Source organism: Dichotomopilus funicola, assembly GCF_033296635.1.
Source record: "Dichotomopilus funicola strain CBS 141.50 unplaced genomic scaffold C8A04scaffold_10, whole genome shotgun sequence".
Lineage (NCBI taxonomy): Eukaryota > Fungi > Ascomycota > Sordariomycetes > Sordariales > Chaetomiaceae > Dichotomopilus > Dichotomopilus funicola.
Genome location: NW_026944031.1, coordinates 304,562 through 325,184, shown reverse-complemented (window position 1 = coordinate 325,184; position 20,623 = coordinate 304,562). Strand labels below are relative to the sequence as shown.

General features: G+C 53.1%; 7 protein-coding genes and 1 non-coding gene across 8 annotated transcripts; 3 read left to right on the top strand and 5 right to left on the bottom strand.

Annotated features, from left to right (window-relative positions):
• Positions 1-749: 749 nt before the first annotated feature.
• C8A04DRAFT_9968 (metallothionein expression activator) lies at positions 750-2,444 on the bottom strand (the record flags this gene model as incomplete). The annotated part of the gene is made up of 2 exons (XM_062785698.1): positions 750-867; positions 934-2,444. 2 exons carry the CDS (start codon positions 2,442-2,444, stop codon positions 750-752), a joined length of 1,629 nt encoding a protein of 542 aa, XP_062639569.1.
• A 4,153-nt stretch (positions 2,445-6,597) lies between these two features.
• C8A04DRAFT_t36 lies at positions 6,598-6,688 on the bottom strand. Its single transcript has one exon. It is a non-coding gene; the product is annotated as a tRNA-Ala (tRNA).
• Positions 6,689-7,229: 541 nt separating this feature from the next.
• On the top strand, positions 7,230-8,721 carry C8A04DRAFT_26016 (chaperonin 10-like protein; the record flags this gene model as incomplete). The annotated part of the gene is made up of 6 exons (XM_062779774.1): positions 7,230-7,314; positions 7,397-7,451; positions 7,549-7,695; positions 7,802-8,413; positions 8,480-8,572; positions 8,625-8,721. 6 exons carry the CDS (start codon positions 7,230-7,232, stop codon positions 8,719-8,721), a joined length of 1,089 nt encoding a protein of 362 aa, XP_062639568.1.
• Positions 8,722-8,781: 60 nt separating this feature from the next.
• On the bottom strand, positions 8,782-9,267 carry C8A04DRAFT_10013 (tRNA-splicing endonuclease subunit Sen15; the record flags this gene model as incomplete). Its single annotated transcript, XM_062776435.1, has 1 exon — positions 8,782-9,267. One exon carries the CDS (start codon positions 9,265-9,267, stop codon positions 8,782-8,784), a length of 486 nt encoding a protein of 161 aa, XP_062639567.1.
• Positions 9,268-9,633: 366 nt separating this feature from the next.
• On the top strand, positions 9,634-10,259 carry C8A04DRAFT_10018 (mitosis protein DIM1-domain-containing protein; the record flags this gene model as incomplete). Its single annotated transcript, XM_062776438.1, has 3 exons — positions 9,634-9,697; positions 9,808-9,854; positions 9,939-10,259. The coding sequence occupies 3 exons, from the start codon at positions 9,634-9,636 to the stop codon at positions 10,257-10,259; spliced, it is 432 nt and encodes a 143-aa protein (XP_062639566.1).
• Positions 10,260-15,952: 5,693 nt separating this feature from the next.
• Positions 15,953-16,351, top strand: C8A04DRAFT_26012 (uncharacterized protein; the record flags this gene model as incomplete). The annotated part of the gene is made up of 1 exon (XM_062779773.1): positions 15,953-16,351. One exon carries the CDS (start codon positions 15,953-15,955, stop codon positions 16,349-16,351), a length of 399 nt encoding a protein of 132 aa, XP_062639565.1.
• A 1,417-nt stretch (positions 16,352-17,768) lies between these two features.
• On the bottom strand, positions 17,769-18,239 carry C8A04DRAFT_26011 (uncharacterized protein; the record flags this gene model as incomplete). Its single annotated transcript, XM_062779772.1, has 4 exons — positions 17,769-17,844; positions 17,924-18,012; positions 18,069-18,141; positions 18,214-18,239. The coding sequence occupies 4 exons, from the start codon at positions 18,237-18,239 to the stop codon at positions 17,769-17,771; spliced, it is 264 nt and encodes an 87-aa protein (XP_062639564.1).
• Positions 18,240-19,601: 1,362 nt separating this feature from the next.
• Positions 19,602-20,160, bottom strand: C8A04DRAFT_26010 (uncharacterized protein; the record flags this gene model as incomplete). The annotated part of the gene is made up of 2 exons (XM_062779771.1): positions 19,602-19,933; positions 20,016-20,160. The coding sequence occupies 2 exons, from the start codon at positions 20,158-20,160 to the stop codon at positions 19,602-19,604; spliced, it is 477 nt and encodes a 158-aa protein (XP_062639563.1).
• Positions 20,161-20,623: the final 463 nt, after the last annotated feature.

The window sequence follows — 20,623 nt, the reverse complement described above, 5'->3', positions numbered from 1 at the left end:
GTGTTCAGTATGCATTGTGGCAGACTGTTTCCGAGGACTCGATGACCCGCAAACGTCTTGGACATACACATCATCAACAGGTTCGGGGAGCGCTTGCAAAGCCTTCATGAAGGTGTGCAGAACCAGCACAGCAAAGATTTGTTGAATTTGCGTGAGTTCTTCAGCTCCACGTAAAGCCACTGACTATATTCCCGCTCCCCTGCGCGGTTTCTCCGTAGCGAACGCCTCGCGAGTCCATCTTTGGGGTTTGGCCGAGTATGTGTGGATCATGTTGTCGACTGTCTGTATGTACATACATACAGTACGCCTATCATCTGCCCACCCTCCCGTAGTGACTGGCCTACAAGCTAGCAACTGTAGCATAGCTCGCCATCATCCTTCACTTTTGGCCTACCCTTTCAATTTTTCCAAATCCCACAAAACAACCAAGAAAAGTAAAACGTGGTATATGGCGTGATGCCCAGACAACGCCGTAGACGCCCCTTCCCCCTTTTCCCCGCCTCCGTGATCCGCTGCGCTCCCTGGTGTATCATCCCACACAAACCCTCCGGAACCCATCAATCAGGGGTAAGTAACAAGCAAACCGTATCAGGGCCTGTAAAGAGCCAGGTATTCCTCTCAGTCTGCGCCAATAAACGCCATGTGCTCGAGGCAACAAAAACAAGAAAGAAAAAAAGGCCGCTGCTAAAATGATCAAGATGACATAGTAAAAGTGATAGTAAAGGGCTTTAGCGATGGAGGAGCCACTCCTAACCTGGCCCAGCTCTGCGCCTCCGGCCACGGTTCGGCCCGCCCGGTCGTTGTGCGAGGACGTCGCGAAGAAGAGGGTCGTCCCTTTGTTTGTCGACATGATGGACACGGACATGCCTTGAGATTCTGTGAGTTTCTCGTCTATCACGACGAGGGGGTCTCCAACAAGGTGACATAACATACCTCTGAAGATTGTCAGGTCGGGGGTATCGATGATCCCGGTCTGGACAAAAAGGGCAGATATACCCTGGCGATTCATGTACGAGTCCATGCCGAATCATCTCATTTTTCCGCTTAAACCCTTTACCACCTTCGCCACGGGGACAACCTTGAACCGGACAGTAGTGCGGCCTCGCGGATGAATGTACATTTGCGTGCGAATTGAGCAAGTATTGGGTCTGAAAGGGCGAGGCTTGGCAACCAGGAACCCTGCAAATGTAGCTCCCGACGGTTTGAATAGCCATGCCATCTATACTCATCCGGTCGAGCCCTTGTACGGAAAGGGGCGAGCCAGATTGGTGCGATCCAACCGCTTCCGGAGAGCTGGCAGTAAACTCGTGGGGGCGATGTAGGCCGTTCGACGGGGGATAGTACGCGAGTGGGTGAATGGGAGATAACGGATCGCGATAAGGGTCGGCCGGCGGCAGAGGGGGCGAGCCCAGTTGGGAGGATAAGGATGGTAGGCGAGGCATGCCAGTAGGCGGTGAGCCCGAGAAACTATGATTAAGGCCCCTCATTACACTTCCTGCTCCGGGGCTGTGGACAAGCTGCGGGATGTCTCCGAGTTGTGATCGGATTGACGGCAAGGTCTGACCGCTCGTCTCGTATCTCGGCGAGTTAAGTTGAAGGGGTGGCAGGCCTTCGCCTTGAGTGCTTGAGTGTATGCTCGCTGTGGGTGACCTCATGTCCGTCTTTGACGACATGGGCGTACTTCCTACCTCCCGGGGCGAGTAGATACTGGCAGGGCTATAGGGGGACGGCATGGTTGGCGGGCCTGTACGCTCGGGCTGCTGAGTCCCATTCCGTCTCGTATGTATCGGCATGGTAGATGCTGGCGTCGGATGCCCTTTCACGCTGACGACATCATTGTCGGTGACGGGGGGCGTGGGCCCAGCGTCGGGCAATGTGCGAGGTTCAGCAACAGCTAGCGCATCCGCTGCTAGGGACTCCAGAGCCCTCAGATCAAACGCGCCCACATTCTCTGTCGTAGGCCCCACAGCCGTCTTGCCCGGGGCATGAGCAGATTCTCCGTTGGCCGTCCGACTCGATGCGTCGTCGTGACCCCGCTCCATACCGGCGCGATGGTCGCCGGAGGGTGAGGCAGGAGACATCGACCGGTCGCGAAATGCGGGGTGCTTCGGCTCTTCCGCGTCCTCTGGGCCACCCGAGTCCTCGGTATCGGTGATCCAGGGATCGATCCCTTCATAGGCCGCGAGCTCGCGCCGGTGTCCGTCAAGATGGCCAATTAGGATGGCATCGCCTTGGTTTGGTCGCACCCAATTTCGGCGTTTTAATCTTCCATTGCGACGGCTGGCTGCTGAGCTTGTGGACGAGGAAGAGAGCGTGGGCGCCGGGCTGGGCGACAACTTTAGCCTTGGGCGGCGAGGCTCCAGTAGTGGGCTATCCCTGGGCAAAACGTCATCAGGGTCATATAGGTCGCTGGCTGGGAGATCGGAAGTAGCCTCCGTGCTCATTGCTTCGTCAAGTATTCCGGGGTTTAGTGCATAGAGCAGTCGTACATCAGCTCGCCATCGATAGCCGAGCTGTGGTGGCGCCTGTGAAACGAGGAGTTGGCGTGCTTGCCTCTTCCGGGAGAAGCGCCCGCTAGATCGGTTGCGTAGGACCGTCTCCCCTTAACAGACCCGCATCCGCTGAAGACAACCGCAACAAGTGCGCCGGCGGACGGCCGGGCCAGGAGAGGATGTCCGGGTGCAAGAGCCTCCCAGGTGTGGTTGGACCCGGAGGCGCAAAAGGCGGGGGGCCGACATATAAGAGCCGCAGGGGGCACCAAGCATGCGACAGGCACGAAACTGGAACACAGTGGCCAGCCGAGGCGAAGAAAGGTCGGTTGCGTTGCAATACGCTGGGGTGAGGTGTGGTACCTATAAAAAGCGGAACGGAAGGAAACCTGCGATGCGTTGATTGAGGCGGGGAACCGTAGATTGCACACTCCGTTGGGAGGGTGAGGGGGGTTGGGTCTGGCTGGGCTTCTCGTTGCAGGAGAATGCGGCTCAAGGCCGTAACTTAGCGCTGCGAGCCGGGGGTGTGGTTTGCCGGCAAAAGCGAGGACCAGATTAATGAAGAACCAGGTCCGTAACCGTTATGGGGCCCGAGCTCCGTTCCGGCCGGCACGGCAAGCGCGAAAACACAAGACGTGGCTTGATTTCTCTGGTGGGAGAATTTGTTTCGAATGTTCGAATGTCGACAAAAAGCTGCGGCTCATGGAAGGGCTGCTGCAGCCGGGGGTGGTGAGGCTCAAGCAATGAGCCGCAATGACAGCTGCTTGGGCGCCGAGCGAGCTGACTGGGCAGCCAGGGCCCCGGAGCTCTCCTGAGAGTGAGGTAAGACGGGCCAGACTCGAGCTAGTTACCCGAGGTAGGTAAGAGACTAGGCTTGGACTCGTTGTGTCTTCCAGGTTGTCGAGGGGCGAGCTCCTGTGAGTACGTGCCGCGCCTTTTCGGTGTCAACGGTTGTGGCTTGTGGTTCGTGAGCCACGGTGACGTTCATTCCTCGGCCGGGTAATGCCGTCCTGGTTTTGGCTTTGGGCGCACGAGTGGGATCGGATGCGACACGGCCAGAGCATACACTAGGACGTGAGTGATGGGATGGAGATGTTGCGAGGTGAAGGAAAGTGAACGGAATGAGGGATCCATCAGCGGATGGAATGCACTGTTGAGGCACCAGGAACTGCGGGGCACCCCTGTTGGGTTCCCATCGGGAAAGTCCCCCACCCACCAGTGACTGCAACAAACGGCTTCAGCCCAGTAATACGGAGTTCCCCCGGGGTCCGCTCCACCACATTTCACGTCTTTCGGTCGCTCTTTCTGTCTAGGTGCCATGAGCTATGAGACCACTGTAAACGGCAGTCGACTCCCCCATCTCCTGCTTTCATGCAGGCTTAAGAAGGAGACCCCCGGCTCGAGTATTGTCAAATGCGGCCCCTCAACTCTCGATATTTTCTCAAGTTTTTTGTCTACCTCGAAATTCCCGATTCCTTAGGCAAGCTCAGTCAGAGTAAAAGATAACGTTCCAGAGGTGGGTTGGTCGTGTGCAGCATTTACACGACGGTCGTTGAGGCTGGCATCTGTAGGCAGGGGCGATCCTCCACCCCGGACCCCTCTCGTCCCCCAGGGTTTCGGCGCATTCATTACCAAGTCCTTTCCCACACTGACCGAGGGCTCCAAAAAAAAAACCCCGGGCCCGTCGCGTCCTCGCTCTGTCTGAGAGGGCACGTGTTGGGATGGAAAAGAACGAAGGAAATAAAAAGGGCTTCCCTTCGCTCACTGCGTATCACTTGGTACATAGTGTACACTACTTGGGGTTGCCCCATGGGGTCGCATCTGCCATGTGTGTCCAACAAGGCAATTCCTATCATTTCCCTCCTCCCCAGATTACTGAAATTTCCCGGGGCATGGAGAAATCCGGTCGCAGCACATTTTCGCTTGGATCCGCTGGAAACGCCGGGCTGGAACCCCCGCATTTTATGAGCCAAGTTGGCCGGCCTCGGTCGATCCCTGATTCCCAGGAACAACCCCAAACGAGGAGAGAGCCGCACGGGGCGGCCTCCCGTCCCTTCCGTCGATTTTGTCGATCACCTCGCAACGCAGTTTCGCCCCCAACCTGACAAACGACATTCCAGAGCCGAAGAATAAAACAAAGTTCCCGCGACTCACCAGCTCGGAACCCGACCTTTTCGTTCTTACTTTCGTTCCGGTGCCGGAATCCCAAGAACCCCCGTTCGGGACCACAACCTTGCCCGGAGTTGTTCAGAACCCGGTCGATCGATGATGCCCAGGCACACCGAGGCTTGCTGCGTGCATCCACTACTTGGGCCAAGAACACCTCAGCCTCGCCCGCCGATAACTAACTAGCGCATCATGCGGCGGGCCAGTCCGCGTCTCATCAGAGCCAAAAGTCGCGAGCTTCCGAAGTCCTTGCATTCCCGGCTGTAGATAACTATTGTCCGCTCCCAGCCAAATCTCACATTGTCCATACTAAAGGGGGATACAACCCTCTGGCGCTCGTTGTGCTGTGCTATTCCTCCTCGGGTACACACGAAGAGAAGGAACTAACTTGAAGGGCCACAACGGGACGACGCCCCATCCGGACTGCACCCACGTCAGCGACGGCCTGCAGGCACGGCACGTCGCATTCAGAGCGCAACCTGACGCTGCAGAGTAAGCATCTGTCGCGAACTCTCCGTGCGACAAGGGCTCCTCCTCCTGTTTCAGGGCCCATTCACTGTTGCGATATTTCTTCGTCCTCCCTCATTGTGGAAGGTGACCGAACATCTAAGAGATGCGTCCAGAAAACGGTCCTCCCACTCGCCCGTAGTGGAAATGGTAGTTCGACGTGGAACAACAAGGTTTCTGTTCTATCCATCAAGGCCGTTGGTGTTGATGTGCCGTGCAATGAAACGGTCTTCTTCGTGCCTTCGGGCATCAAAATGGTTGTACCTGTTGCAGGCGGTGAGGTTTTCCCACTCAACAGCACCGACTCCTTGCAAAAAAACCCCGCGGGTTGAGGCGTGTCACCTGCTATCGCTCCCCATCAGGAGCCGGAGTCTTGGTTGGACCACGGGCCAGCACGTGTTCCCCAGAGGAGACGCCATGCAGCCATTGATTGCGAGTTTAACCGCTCTTGATGCCGGGCTTCTCAGCCGCGAACAAGAAAATGCGTGCCACTTGCGTTGTCGTGGAAGGAGTGGGTGTGACCGCCTCGTGTAAGCCTCATGATGGGGGCCTCGAGTCCAGTGCAACAAAAGCTTGGGAACACAACATGGAAACTGGGACGACTACCCAAGTGAACCTCGACGACAACGGCCACGGAGCCCGGAAATGACTCTAGTATTGCTATGAGACCTGGGAGTAGAACCACCCTTATCAACTAACGGTTGTGTTCATCCTCCCTGTGCGGCTCTTGGACGACACTGCCGGCTCACACCCTCCCACCAACAAGCGGACGTGCCAGCTTGGGGAGACGCGAAGTGGTAACGTTAATGTTCTCCCCTCCTTTGAGCGCACCGATGGGGGATACCCAACTTCATATTGGTACGCCGTCAACTAATAATTCGGTCGGCATCCTGCGGCGTCACTCCCCAAACCCGGCTGCCGCGGTAGTAACGTGAGGTGAAATGTCCCGCCATCTCCCATGCGCCTCTCATTCGACCACCTTCCTCTTGCTCCGAAAGGAGCAGCTGCTCGGAACGAGGATCCGTACCGCCGCGGCCTTACCCCCCTTCCCCTTTTCCTTGGGTGGCGGCCGGGGAAATCCTACCTCCCCCTATACGACGCTTCGCTTCGTTGCCGATCAAACGGTTGCCTCGTGAGGCAACTTCTAAGCCTGTTTATCTTCGATATGGTGTCTGAACGGCCCGCCCCGCAAGACAAGCCGGATATTTGCTGGGCATTGGTCACCTCTTTCATCTTTATCGTCCGAACCTGACGACGCCCGTTCCACTCAAGCTCCAAGCCAGTTACCTTGGTCTCCATATTAAAGGACATAATAGCGGATCAGACGCCCCAGCACAAAACGTTACGGGCCGGAGATGGAAGCATTCCCGACATCATTCTCAGATCCTTCGATCGTGACTGGATATCAGCAAAAAAAGTGAGTCAGCCTCAAAAGTGGATGCACCCGGGATCGAACCGGGGACCTTTCACAAGGCGCATCTCGAGGTCAATGCGAAGCGAAAATCATACCACTAGACCATGCACCCATTCATTAAGCAGGGGTGATAATATCATGTTACATAAAGCTGCTATCCAAGGCTTCCAGTAGAGCAATTCGTCCAGCCCTTGCCCGACTCACCGGCTTTCAGAGGAGTTGCCAGGTGAGGTCGCGGACATTGTAAGCTCTTGGTCTCGATACTAGGTGGGAATTTGGAGTATTTAAACCAGGCGAGAAAAAGAAGTGGCTCGTTACTCGTGTAGAGAGAAATATACACAGTCCTATTACACACGGAGTGGGCTCCAATATTCCGTATTGCATATGATTCGGGCGAGTCTTCAAACGATCGCATATTGGGCACACTAATGCTTTACAGAATAGTTCCATCGTCAGGTAGCTGCATCATGATATGATGATCAAGCAAAGCGTGAAGTTCCACTCAGGACGCCCACTTGTCAGTGGAAACTGACAAAAACCAAATAACCACCTCCTTAAAAAATTAGATTGGAATCCCTAAAACAGTGACCTGAGGCTCATAAGGACCCCAGTTCCCCAACCAGCGCCAAGCACATAACATCCAACACCCCGGCATGTCTGAACTTCCAGCTCTTATGAAGGCCGTGGTCTTCCATGGCCCAAAGAAGGTCGCCGTTGAGGACCGGCCCGTCCCTAAATGCAAGCTAGCCCCCTCAGGACTTGCACCTGAAAACAGCCGAGGAGCTCCGTCGTTATGGCTGACTCAAGCTGAACCCTGCAGTGCAAGGGCCGGGTGATATCATTGTCAAAGTCCAGTCCACGGCCCTCTGCGGATCGTATGTACTTCTTTCTGTTCTGCTCATTGTTTTCACCCACTATAGCTAGTCTATATCAATGGTGCTCTAACTGAACGTTCTCTTCTTTCACGCTCAGGGAACTCCATGTCTTCCGCGGCCACCAGCCGTCCCCCACGGGCTACATCATGGGTCACGAGTTCGTGGGCATCGTCGTCCAAGCCGGCAGTGATGTCAAATCTGTCTCTGTCGGCGACAGGGTTATTACCCCTTTCACTTTGTCTTGGTAAGTACATATATATATGCCCCCCATCCACACGCACCCACCCCCTTTTTCTAATTACTGCCATAATATCTAACATTCCGGTCTCGGTACCCCCCCTCCCAAAAAGCATGAACTGCTTCTACTGCACCCACAACGCCTCCTCCCGCTGCGCCGCCGCCTCCTCCCTCCTCTTCGGTTCCCCCGCCCTCGACGGCGGGCAAGCCGAGTACGTGCGCGTGCCCTTCGCCGACGGCAGCGTGCTAGCAGCCCCGCCCGAAATCACGGACGACCGCGCGCTGGTGCTGATGGCGGATATTTTCCCCACGGGCTTCTTCGGCGCCAAGAATGCCTTTGAGATGCTGCTCGCGCCGCAGCGGATGGAGGCGAGCGAGAGTGTGGTGGTGGTGATCGGGTGTGGACCGGTGGGGCTGTGCGCGGTGATTTCGGCGTTGGAGTATAGGCCGAAGCATTTGTTTGCGGTGGATAGTGTGCCGGCGAGGTTGGAGGTGGCGAGGCGGTTGGGGGCGGAGCCGTTGAATTTTGCGGAGGTGGGCAAGGAGAGGATGGTGGAGAGGGTGAAGGAGGTGACGGGGGGTAGGGGGGCGGATGCGGTGATTGAGGTCGTGGGGTTGAGTCCGGCGCTGAGGACGGCGTATGAGCTGATCAGGCCGTTTGGGGTTATCAGCAGTATTGGGGTGCATAATGCTGAGATTCCTTGGGATGGGAATGATGCGTATGAGTGAGTTAGGCCCTCGTCTACCCTCTCACACAACCCCTGAGTTTCCGCTTGTCTGACTGCTCGCAGCAAGAATGTCAAGGTCCAGATGGGCCGCTGCCCTGTTCGTTCGGTGTTCCCAGAGGCGCTACCTGTGTTGGCCAAGAACCAAGACAAGTTTGGGTAAGTCGGGATGGGTGTTCCCCTTCCACGGCCCCTTTGCTGACCGCAATAGCTTCATGTTCGACAAGATCATGCCGCTCTCAGAGGCGGTCGAGGGCTACGACCTGTTTGACCAGATGAAGGTGCAAAAGGTCATCTTCAAGCCTTGAACATAGCCTGACCAGCTAAGGCGGGCCAGATATCGTAAGAAGTATGGTAGGAAGCAAAACTCAGTTCTGCCTCGGCTTCACCAACCCATCAAAAATCCAGTAGTACGTGACCGTCGAGTCGTCCTGCACCGTAGCCAACAAGATCCGCTTCCCGCGTTTCGGGCCCCTCCAAAGCCTCCAATGCTCCTCCACGCCGCCCTCCGCGTCCACCGCGTGCTCCCGATCCGTTCCACCGGGCGGAATGGCATCGATGGCGTCGAAGACAGCTGCAAATTGCGCTGGGGACCATTTCTCGGAGAGGTGTAGCGGGAGCACCCACTCCACTTCGGGTTCTTGTGGGATGGGTTCCCCGCGCTCTTTTTCAGCCTTGATGATGTCGATCTGCTCGTCTGGATGCACGTAAAGGCGCTTCGGGGGCAGGCCGTAGAGAAGCGATCGGGAGAGATTGGGCCGGATGCATTCCTGTACGTCGGCCCAGTCGTGCTGGAATTTTAGGTTTTTGAGGACGACATTGATGAGCGCGCCGAGGTGGTCGGGGGCCGCCATCTTTGCTGTTTGTTGTGAGATTGATGTGTTGATTATTGTTGCTGTTTGTGGAGGAACTTGATCTTGAAATTTCGACCGAATTTGAGTTGTGTAACTTGTGTAATTTATGATGTAATTTGCAAGTGAGGAGATCATTTCGCTGTGTTGCGGACCGGGGTCCAGCGTAATTTCAATATTGAATACAAGGCCCCAAGTTTGCCTATTATTAGGCACGGTTCGCAGGCTCACAAAGCCATCACAGGGCATCAATTCATTTCATCAATCTTTGCCTTTCTTCAACCATCTCGGCGCCAAACTTGAACCTTTTCACTTTCGCATCCCGAATCCACCATCAAGACTTCAACAGTTCTCACAACCACATACAAAATGGGCTCCGTTCTCCTTCCTCACTTGCCTTCGGGCTGGCATGTCGACCAAGCGATCCTTTCGGGTAAGTGTCACTGCTTCCAACTCCAGCCACCTCTATCTTTCTCCGCTCACAACCCGAAACCTCAAGGCCGACTTTTCCATGTCAACAGCAGCTAACGGTACTCATCACAGAGGAAGAACGCGTAGTCGTCATCCGCTTCGGCCGTGACCATGATCCGGTATGGTTCCTTTCCTTTCCCCTCCTCAGTTCCACATGCCCCAAAGCGCAACACTCGAGCCAAAAACCTAACAACCCCCTCTAGGACTGTATGCGCCAAGACGAAGCGCTCTTCAAGATCGCAGAGCGGGTCAAGAACTTCGCGGTCATCTACCTATGCGACATCGACCAGGTGCCCGACTTCAACGCCATGTACGAACTGTACGACCCGTGCTCCATCATGTTTTTTTTCCGAAACAAGCACATCATGTGCGATTTCGGAACCGGAAACAACAATAAGCTCAACTGGGTTCTCGAAGACAAACAGGAGCTGATCGACATTGTTGAGACGGTGTACCGCGGTGCTAAGAAGGGGAGAGGTTTGGTTGTGAGTCCGAAGGACTATAGTACGCGGCACAAGTACTAGGTGGGGCTTATGGGGGGTTGGTTTGGGATATCGGTGCTCTTTCACTTTATGAGGAAGAGTTATGCCATGGACAGCAGTGCGTGCGACGTTTTCATCGTTGGATTATAGGTATATCCGGTACGGCCTGTCTACTTGAGGGGTGGGTTACGATACTTGGGGACTGATAGATCCAAGAATCGTGACCTAACGGACAGTGCAGCGGGCCTGGGGAAGCACGGCCACGCCTTTGATGGAAAGGAAAGCTTGGAGTTGGTAGACGCTACGAAGGCGTGGAGAAAGGGGCCATCATTCAGGCCTGAATGGACACTATGGGCTTTTTGGCCGGTCGACTCCCACATGGGGTAAAGATGCGGCTGATAGTGCAAGGGCGGGAGTACCTCGCTTCCATTTATCGGCACTGCTTTGCCCCGAACCCTTATTGCGTTTTAATGAATTTACCAAGGGACGAAACTTTGACAGTCGCCTCAGCCAACTTTCACACCTCGGAACAGTGAACTGTTGGTCGTGGGTTATAACAAAGCCTATTCCCAATGCTATCAATAGGAAAATCACGTTAGTCATTTGCTCAACAACTCACAAGCACCATCCCACTCTCAGAATATCAGTCATCATAATGTGACCGTGAGGGGCAACGCATCACTAGTAATGTAGTACTAGGTAGTACTAAGTTGGGACACAGTTGAAATCTCTCGTGATCGAGACTGCTTGGCGAAGGACTGCGTGCCACGGCGTGGTACACCTCTTGAGAAAGCAAGCAGCGAGGGACTCTTCTTCCCACTCCTCGGATTCGATTCCCGACAAGCGTCTCTTCTCGGCGTTGTCTGCAACTCCCAGGCCAACCTTCACGCTGACCTTCCTTCCCTCCCAACCTCAGACCACACCACCTGCCCACCCTTTATAAGCCAGTGCCCGCGCAACACATTCCAACCGCCTCCCCACAACCGACACCGACCGAATGGCGCAGTGGGCGGGCCGTGGGCGTCCATCTGGTACACCACGAATGCCGACCTCCGGGGTTCGAACCCCGTGAGCACCACCGAGCAAAATCCTCCCGTGGATTTTCGTAACCCCCCCGCTGAGCGGGGGGCGAGCTTTTTGATGTTTTTTAGTGTTAGTGAATGTTTTTTAAAATAAATTATTGTGACAAGGGTTAGAAGCGGCGAGTGGATGCCGCCCCTATCTCTCTAGTGTATAAGCTCGGGGGCGACGGTTGGCTCTTCGTCATACTTCTTGAACTAGATGGCTCGGAGCTGTGAAAGGTTCTTCTCCCCGCCTCTGTAGTGCGAGCCCCGGCTTCATTTCAGATGGCCTAACCCCACCCCCCCCCACGAACGCTTCTTTGACGATACACTGTGTCCAGATAAAGTTTTGGTCCATTCACTACTGTGAGATTCGTCTACCTTGGATGGGACAGTTGTATCATGAGATACCTATTGTTGATTCTACCGACGGGGTGGGAGTGTGTGTGCTCTTGAGACGCCGATCTCAGCAAAGTCCTCCGAGACAGTTTCGTTGCTCTTTGATACACTGACGAACACCGAAGGCGATGACAGCTTCAGACTAGCACGTGAAACCCGGCCGAGTGAGTATGGTCAGGGACCCTCGTCTCCCACTGCCCATGTTCATTCGATAGTGCGAGGTTCCCGGGAAATCAAGCAGAGCCTCGTGCCGGTGAACAGGGGGGCATCTCCAAAAGCCCAATCGGCCGCCGGGGCATGATCCTAAAAGTTTATAAACCATCCTCTGAGTTTTCCTTTACAACTGGCCTTAAGCGCGTCTTTTTCTATACCTCCGACGGCGCCTTGACTTGATGGTGGTCGCCACCGGCCCAACAAGAGACCTGAGGGTGCGAATCATGAATCGAACGCCATGATCGCCGCTTTCATTCGCCATCCTAATCACTGCTAAGTAGAGGTGAAACTCAATGGATAAGATGATAAACTGGTAGATTGCGTCGACTTTTCTGATTAATTCCTCCTTGAGGAACTTAAACCTTTCCTCGTCTCTCTCGGCAACTCTTTTGAGCAACTCCTCCTGGAGGGCGGAATCAGATGGAGTTGGAATCGCACCCCGTGTTGCTTTGGGCTTCTGAATCCAGGCTTGGTACGCAGGGTCGTTTTGGAAGACCTGCTCGCCGCGTACCAAGGCGATGGCGTCCGAGACTGGGTCCCCGGGTTTAATGCCGAGCAGCTCCTCCTCGCTAAAATCGGTCTCATCAGGATTAATGATGAACCAAACGCGGTCAATGTCCGCCAGGGTCTTAATGTACCCAATCCATACCGGCCAGTCGCTCGCTTCACGTTTGTGACTTCCTGGAGAATAGACATATTCGGCAGCGCTGTGTTAAAGATTCGCCAAGTCAGCTTCAAGCTGAGTATGGTCGTCTGTTAAGGTTAATTAGAGCGCCGGGTTTATAATTCACACCGCAAATTAAGACTCACAAGGGGGGATTTGTAGCGGCAGATGGGTGTAAACGGGGATGTATTGCATGTTATCTCAGTACGTAGAACAAAGGAAATACTGGAATGTGTGATGCCCGTTGTTTGCTACTGGTGCTGCTGTCTGTTAAAAGGTCACTTTTGACCTAATTACTCCATACTGTACCAGACTCGAGCCGATCAGGCCCTTAGCCAAACATCCAACGTAAACAATCAAGTATATGTGATTGGCTGGGACCTGGATTTGACTTGTTTGTATTTGATTTGATTTGATTTGTACAAATATATTTGAGTTGCGGCGAGCTTTGAGTAGCACTGTTGCACTGCGGTAGGAACCTGTCTCGCCCGTTAAGCGCTACTCGTGGTTCAACCTTGAACGCTCCTTCCCGTCTACCTCGGCCTGCTGTTCCTTTTGATTAATACGTTCACAGGCAGAGCTTCTGGGCCTTCCCGTACACGCTTCGCCACAACCATCATGACGATGCACAACGAAAATACTGACTTGGTTACCCGGTAGAACACAGCGATGTCAACCCGCAAACGCAGATTTTCTTTCCACAAAGACTATCGCAGATCACCCGGTAATCCTGTATGAGGGGCATAGGCATATATCAGGTCCTGAGCGGAGAGCAGTTGAAACTGGAGCTAATCCTAGGCGTGCAGTTGCTGTGTTGGATGGGTGACATCACCAATCCGCAGCCCAGCCCTTTTCATCATCCAAATCTTCCATGTATTTGAAGAACAGCTGCTAAGGTTGGAAGGCCGTGCGTGTTTACATTGTGGTTGTCTCTTACATCTTCCAGTGTTCATTTTTCCCCCTCAAAATAGAATGCAGCTCCCCGAGGGTACATGTATTCATACTGCCTGCCCGGGCGATACTGAGTTCCCCCTGGGGGCGGCTGCCATTGAGGAATGTTTCGCTTTAATGGCCGCTTACTTTGGGTGAGCCGTTATCCAATGGCCCTGACCTAAGAGCCAATTTCTGAAGACTCCCCTATCCCCTCTTACAAATCTTCCTTGACCGCAGCTTCCATACCTTGAACTCCGGATTTGATTGTGAATGTGCGTCGCTGTTCAGCGCTTCGTCCCTGCTCATTGTAACGGGGCATTCACACGTCCATAAGGTTTGTTTACAGCTCGTTGCTTAGGTCGATCTGAATCGACCATCACATGCAGATCAGCTCGAATTACACTTCAGATTGATCACCAAGAACGCATAGTTATACCAACTTTATACAATGAGTGTCTAGAAGAGGCTCCGTGTCCAAACCCTCTTTTACCCAACTCCTTACCACCTCCCTCATATACTACTCCCAATCCAACATCATTTTCCCCGCATCCAAGGACCCCTGTCATCCCAGCGCCATGGGAGCACGAAAATTTGCCCAAGGGAATCAATCTTGTCCATACTGAAAGAGGAGGGAGCGTTGGATGAGAATTTAAACTACACGCCCGCCTCGACAATCCATTCAGCATATATAGCGTACAAGGCCGCCGACAAAGCGGCTAGACGGGCTAGTATGGCCTATAAAAGACAAGCTACAAGAGCTAAAGACGTCTAAGATCCCGAAGCAACAGCATCACCAGCAGCTTGCCCCTCTGGCCGATAACGCTTATAAGGCCGCAAAAGAGTAAGCTTTCCTCATATCAAACCAGTGATATTCTGAGCTAATTCCTGGCGACCGGCCTTATGATTAGGCATACAGAGCAACGCGCGGCCTTCAATGAAAAATACAAGGAGGTCCTGCTAGCACAGGGCCCAGAAAAGTACCGCGGCCATGTCCAGGCGGCCGAAAATGCCAGGAACAGCATGGCCCGCTACAAGAAACATACCATCAAGCATCAGCGGGGCAGGCAGGGCGTATGAATTCTCCTGCTTTTTTAAGGATTAAGCTAGGGCGGCTTGTTTGTAGGGACTGCAGGCCTCCTGGGGAGACGGACCAGAATCTTAATTAACAGTTGTTTCTCTTACTTCACAAGCAATGGGGTCTGCATCGGCTCCTACGAGTTTTGCTTTCGTAACACAAGGTACATTGAGCGGTGACATCACGGATGTCGCAGCACCGCCAGGGCCCAGGAGGGGCTTGTGATGCCACCATGATGTTAGAGGACTGGTTCGGGTTTGTCCAGCCCTTCTTCTCTTCCTCGTTTGATTTGTTTAGTAAAATTTATTCGACTCCGTTTTCCCTTTATATAGTCCCCCTCCCGTCATCCTCGCTCCCCCCACCTTCCCCTTGTTTCATCTGAGTTGTCTATTTTCTGTTATTCTATCATCCCTACCTTTATTGCTTTCAAGCATTTCGTGTCCTTTTTTCCTCTCTTAATTATTTTTAATTCCTCATATTTTTCTTTTCCCTTCCTCTTATCCTGGTGACGATTACATTGGAGCCGTGATGATGATGCGTTCCATCAAGATTATCATGAACCTCCCATACTTAGCATGCCGGAGGGCCTCTAGGATACTAGACTGCCACCGGTTTCGCACCTCCATTGAGTTTAGACGCCGCCGCTTATCCACCCCCTTCAAGGAAAATCAAGGTGTCGGTGTTCCAGATGTTCGCCTCAATCCTCAAATTACACCGGCCCTCCTTCCATACGCAATCGCCCTTGCAGAAGCATCGCGTCTATCTCGTAAACGCGATGAGAGTGCAGTCCTCTCAGTACTCGATAAACTATATTCCCGGCAAGAGCATGGCACTACCTCTGTTTTGGAGCTGCCAGGTAGCTCTGTGCGCCAGATCAACCGTACTTACCGAGTAATGGACTCTATGGCAACCGACTTTGCAGTCTGTGCTTTGGAGCGCATCTCGCCGACAGGCCATGCTGTTTCCAAGACGAGTCCATGGCTTTCACTCACCGAGCACTTTCGCTTCTGCCGCGCCTTTTACCGAGTGGAGTTGTTCCTTACTCTCTTTCGGGACGGCAAGTTCGCTGACGAAGTGAATCAATGGTTCTTCTGGAGACACCCCCCCTGGGAGAACGAGCAGCTTGCTTGTGTTTATAGTTACCTCGGGACAAAGCTTGATCCAGGTACGTTAATATGAATGTTCGATTGTGGGCGGAGAGCATACCCGACCTGTGCTGTTTATTGCGATCTAACGCCGTTTTGCAGAACTAGTCGAATCACACAAAGGCGAGCCCGAGGTGCACGAACAGGACAAAATTGACGATGAGTTACTCAAACCATCTTAGGTGCGTTGTGTTATCCTCATACCTCTGGTACCTATGGGTAAGCTAATAAACGTGCGAGGCGGAATGCAGCTCAAGCGCGGTGTGCAGTTCGTCGAGAAAGTGGCAAAGGCCCCGAATCCCAAATCAAAACGGAGGATCCTATGGGCCGCCATTCGCGACAACCCGCGCCCGTTTAACCTTATGTTGGAGCTACCCGATCTTCTACTGGACGTGTATTTCGGTGACCAGTATGATGAACAAATGTGCGAGTCGGTAGCCCCCCACCACTACGGCCAGCCTAACGACGAGGATGTCGACTGGGGGCCATACCAAACTTGGCGTGATGAGCATATAGGGGATAGCGTGATAGACTCGGTTTTTTTACCGAACGATCGGGCTCGCGAACGCGCATATGTGTTGTGGGATGGTGACCGGGTTAAGGAAATGGGCGGGATCAGGGCATGGGGTAATGGATTGGTGTAGTTCATCATCGCGACACGGTCCTGGGGAGCATTAGCAAAACAGCTGGGGAAAGCTTGAGCGCGCTCCAGGTGAGAAGCAGAAGTGCAGGTTGGTGGCGGCTCCTTCGCCGCGATCACTCTTCTCCCGTCATGACAACAGAGTCGAATTTCCCGACGAGACCAAACAAGATGGAGAGGGGTGCTACTAGCATTTTGGATCATAGCCCTCAGGGTATGGTTGTATGTTGTGTGCAGCAACACTATTAGACCATCTATGCGCTTTTGACTTGGCAGAACGCTGAGAGTCCTGGACGGGGGATAGTAATTACTCACCAAAATCCAGAATATTACCAAGTCAGTGTGGATTGATTGGAGGGCTAGGGACCACGAGGAAGTCCAGACGTTTTTCACATACAATGTGTTCATCTCCAAATGTATGTTAGGTTCTGAGGCGTTCAACAGACAAGAATCCAAATTCTCCTCTCAAGAAATTCCAGGCACCAAGCGAGAAATAATGGCGTTTTACATTTTGGCTAAGTGCTTCGGGGGGAAGAAGCACAAAGCGCACTACAGAGAAAGAAAAGAGAGAGTAAACCGGTATAGCGCTTGATCACATTTGCTGGCCACACAAACGCGAACATAGGCTTATATAGACCGTCAGATAAACTAAAAGTTTGTTCTCCAGGGACCTCTTACAATATAGGAAGGAGATATAGAACTCCGGGCCTTCTTTGGCAAAAGGACAGTAGATATTCACGGAAGTATCTACATCCGTTATATAGTCAGGTATCTTGATAGCCTCTCTAACTTTACATCCTAGAAAATCTAATTTCCAGAAAGGTTAGATATATTGCAATCTGCCTTAGGCTCGAAATATACTGTAGAGCACGTTCTCGTCTTAGATATCCACCCCTATACCACTATCAAGCCTGATTTACTCGTTATAGGTGAAAGAGGTCGAAGAGGGGGCGGGGGCCGATCAAGAGGAGAAAAGAACAGTGAGAGAGCAGCGAGATAATAACGTATAGTCTTATCTAACCCCCTTTCTAGATATGATAGCTGAGTGCTTTATCCCTGTAAACATCATCAACAACCCCTCTTCCACCAGACTTGCAGCATTGCATATATCAGTAGGGCTACTTCTTGTTCACCATGACATGATGCCTGACAAAGCTGACCGCCAGGTTTATAAGACAACTGTACAAGCTAAGCTATATCTCAATTCGTTGAGATACACATTTTAAAAACATCATCCCATCTCCTTCATATCAGGTATGGGGAAAACAACGTCCGAATAAAATTTTATCTTGCATGTTTGCTTGACTAGCTGGAGAAGGGGGTGAGGTAGAACAATCCTGAACGCTCAGAGCACGAAGCAGGCCCCTTGCTCCTGACCTGGAGAACAACCATGATAACTGCCGGTATGTAAGGTTGGTCATTTACCTGATGCCGCCAAAGGGGAAGTCACCCGGACCGCCGGTAAATGGCCTGACCGTAATGCTTTGTCCCAAAAAGCTACAAACACATAGTACAACTTGGTTAGCCCCGTGGATCCAGTCAAACAAGTTCCAATGCCGAGTGAAAGGCAACTTACTCCTGATCATTTGAGGCCGCAATTGCCGCGTTGGCTTGATCCTGGTCGGCATACGTGACATATGCGGTGGTTCGGTTTTCCAGGATTGCCTGCTTCAGCGTCAGAATCCGTTCATGGTTAGAGAATGTACGGAATCTGAACGTACGGCCTCGACGACCTGGCCGAATTGCCCGAAATGCACTTTCAGGATCTCTTCGTTGGCATCCGGAGCCAGATTGCTATTTAGTTCCAACATCAGCAAATTGATCCGAGCAAGAATCCTTTTCCGTAAATGCGCCAAATAGTCATACCTGACAGCCACCTTGTTGCTCGCCATGTTGGGCAATGTGGAGTCGGTTGCTTTGGTGGTTCGTGGGATGGTGAGAAGGACAGGATCGAGAGAACAGAGGACCCGGGTGGCCGTATTTATGCCCGTTTGTGAATTATCATTGCCGAATCATTGAATGGTGTGCTCCTACCCCCATGCTGCTGGTTGTGCATCGTTGTGGTGGTTGTGGTGATGGTTCAATGTGGTTGCTCGCTTCGTGATTCGACCGTGAGGCAACCCGAGCATCCACTCTGGTGGTGTGTTACATATCCACCTATGCACGTCTCGATTCAGCTGCCTCGAAACACCGCAAGCAGCATCGGGAACACGTCTGGTTGGCGAGGATCAACAACCTGCAGCGTACTGACGCCCGAACGGGTAGTCGACAGGCGGCGGTGATGAGCATGAAGTCGTGATCACGCCACGGCGAAGTGGCATGAGGTCTACGATCTCCTGTTGCAAAACCCGTTTTCGAAACTTGATGCAGTGATCTGGGTTGCGCCAAGGCGGGATGGGAAGATGGGACATCCACAGAGCGTCGACAAACGCAGCAAAGAATGGTGGTTTCCCGTTGTAAATATCGAATAGCCGCGCTCTGCGCCGTATTGCTCACTTGCAGTCTAGTCGACTTCGCCACACATTCCTGTGTGTGTCGTCATATCGGCAGACAGTTGGCAAACCAGTAAATCACATTATCACAGTGTTGTGTCCTGGTTATTTTTGAACAACCGCGCTCCGCGCCATATTTCTCCCCTTCGCATCTTGGATGTCACGAGCTCACGGGCCGACTTGGCCCCACCCTCTCATTCTGTTCCATCACGTCTTGTGGGGGTATATGAGTTCCAATACTACATGAAGATGCAATATGATGCGCAGCGCACGACAAATGATCACATTTTATATTGCTCACTGCCCAACTTCTAAAATCAAAAACTAAAAGAGCGGACAAGAGCACCGAATGAGGAAAACGTCTAAAGCAAACCCAACAAAAAGGAGGGGAAGAAACAGACCTCTCACCGATGACCCGCATCGGGCAGCCTGAGAGAGAGGGGGTTGCCAACTTTGTCGACGTGTGCTTGGCCAGTGGCGTCCCAGCTCCTGGTCCGGTCGCACCTGCTGTTAGAGATGAAGGTACGAATGCGCTGACATTCCTCTCAGAGGCTTTCCCCCCCTTTCCCCCTTTTCTCTCTATCTGTCATTCTTTCTTTGTCTGATTTCTCTCGATCTCTCTGTTTCTCTTCCCTCTATCCCTCTATCCCTCTATCCCTCTATCCCTCTAACCCTTTGCCTTTCTCTCTTCTCTTCTATCTGCGAGAAAAGAGAGACTTCTTTACAGCAGGTTAACCACTTAGTCTGGCAGCCGCAGGGTTGCTAGGTCCCTGAGTGGGAAGTGGCCGAGTCTGCGGCCCGTGAGAGGGAGCCGAGGGACGAGTCTGCGGTGCGTGGGACGGACGATGTTGAGTGATGGGGGCTGGGCGAGTCTGGTGAGTGTTGGATGGGCGAGCGTGCGGCGGAGGAGGAAGAAGAGGGTGGGCCGCGTTGAACCCGGGGCGGGGCAGCGGAGCGCGAAGGTTCGGCGCGGGAGCATGCCGAGAGGGGAGCCTTGGCGGTGTCCTGGGACTTTGCCGACTTTTTGATGGTCCGGCCGGATCGAGACTCGAGGGTGTCTCTCTCGACGATGCGGCCAGTGGTGGTCTTGATGTCTAATGATATGAGTTGAGTCAAGTTAGCAAGCCGCAAAGGAGATGGAAGTAGTCATAATTACGGGATCAAGGCAAAACATACAGGTCGCGTCCCACCACTGGACGTATTTGGCATGGCCGTAACGGTACCGCTTTGAGATGGTTCCGTATAGATAAACGTTTGCCTGGTTACGCGTGGGCGAGTTCAACATGTCTCTGGGATGCGTGATGATAGGCCCATCGCCCATCTTAGACTCGCACCAAATGGGCCGAGACGTGGGGTCTGTAATCTTGTGGGCGTGGAGGGGCACCCCATTTCTAGTGTAGACGTACAACGGGTTATGATTAGAAGGTAACCAAGAAGTGGGAAAGGAAGAGGAGAAGTGGGAGCCGGAAAGGGGAACTGGGCAGATGGAGCTGGATAACACACCTCTGCGTCATTCCGCACCGCCTCGCCGGAGAGCAGGACTTCGAAGAAGCCACATTGGTTGTCTCGGGGACATACTTAGCGTTGAACGAGAGTATCTCCACATATAGAGCGAGGGGGAGAACACAAGGATGCACCACTTACAGGTATCATTGAGTTCCCGCATGGTCGCAGGCGTAATCCTGCGGTTTGTCACGTTGACAGCTTATGCAAAGCAGTTGTAATCCCAGCTCTCAGTGCCCGGGTGAGCGATGAAGTTTGACCCGTCAAGGGCTGCGGCCGAG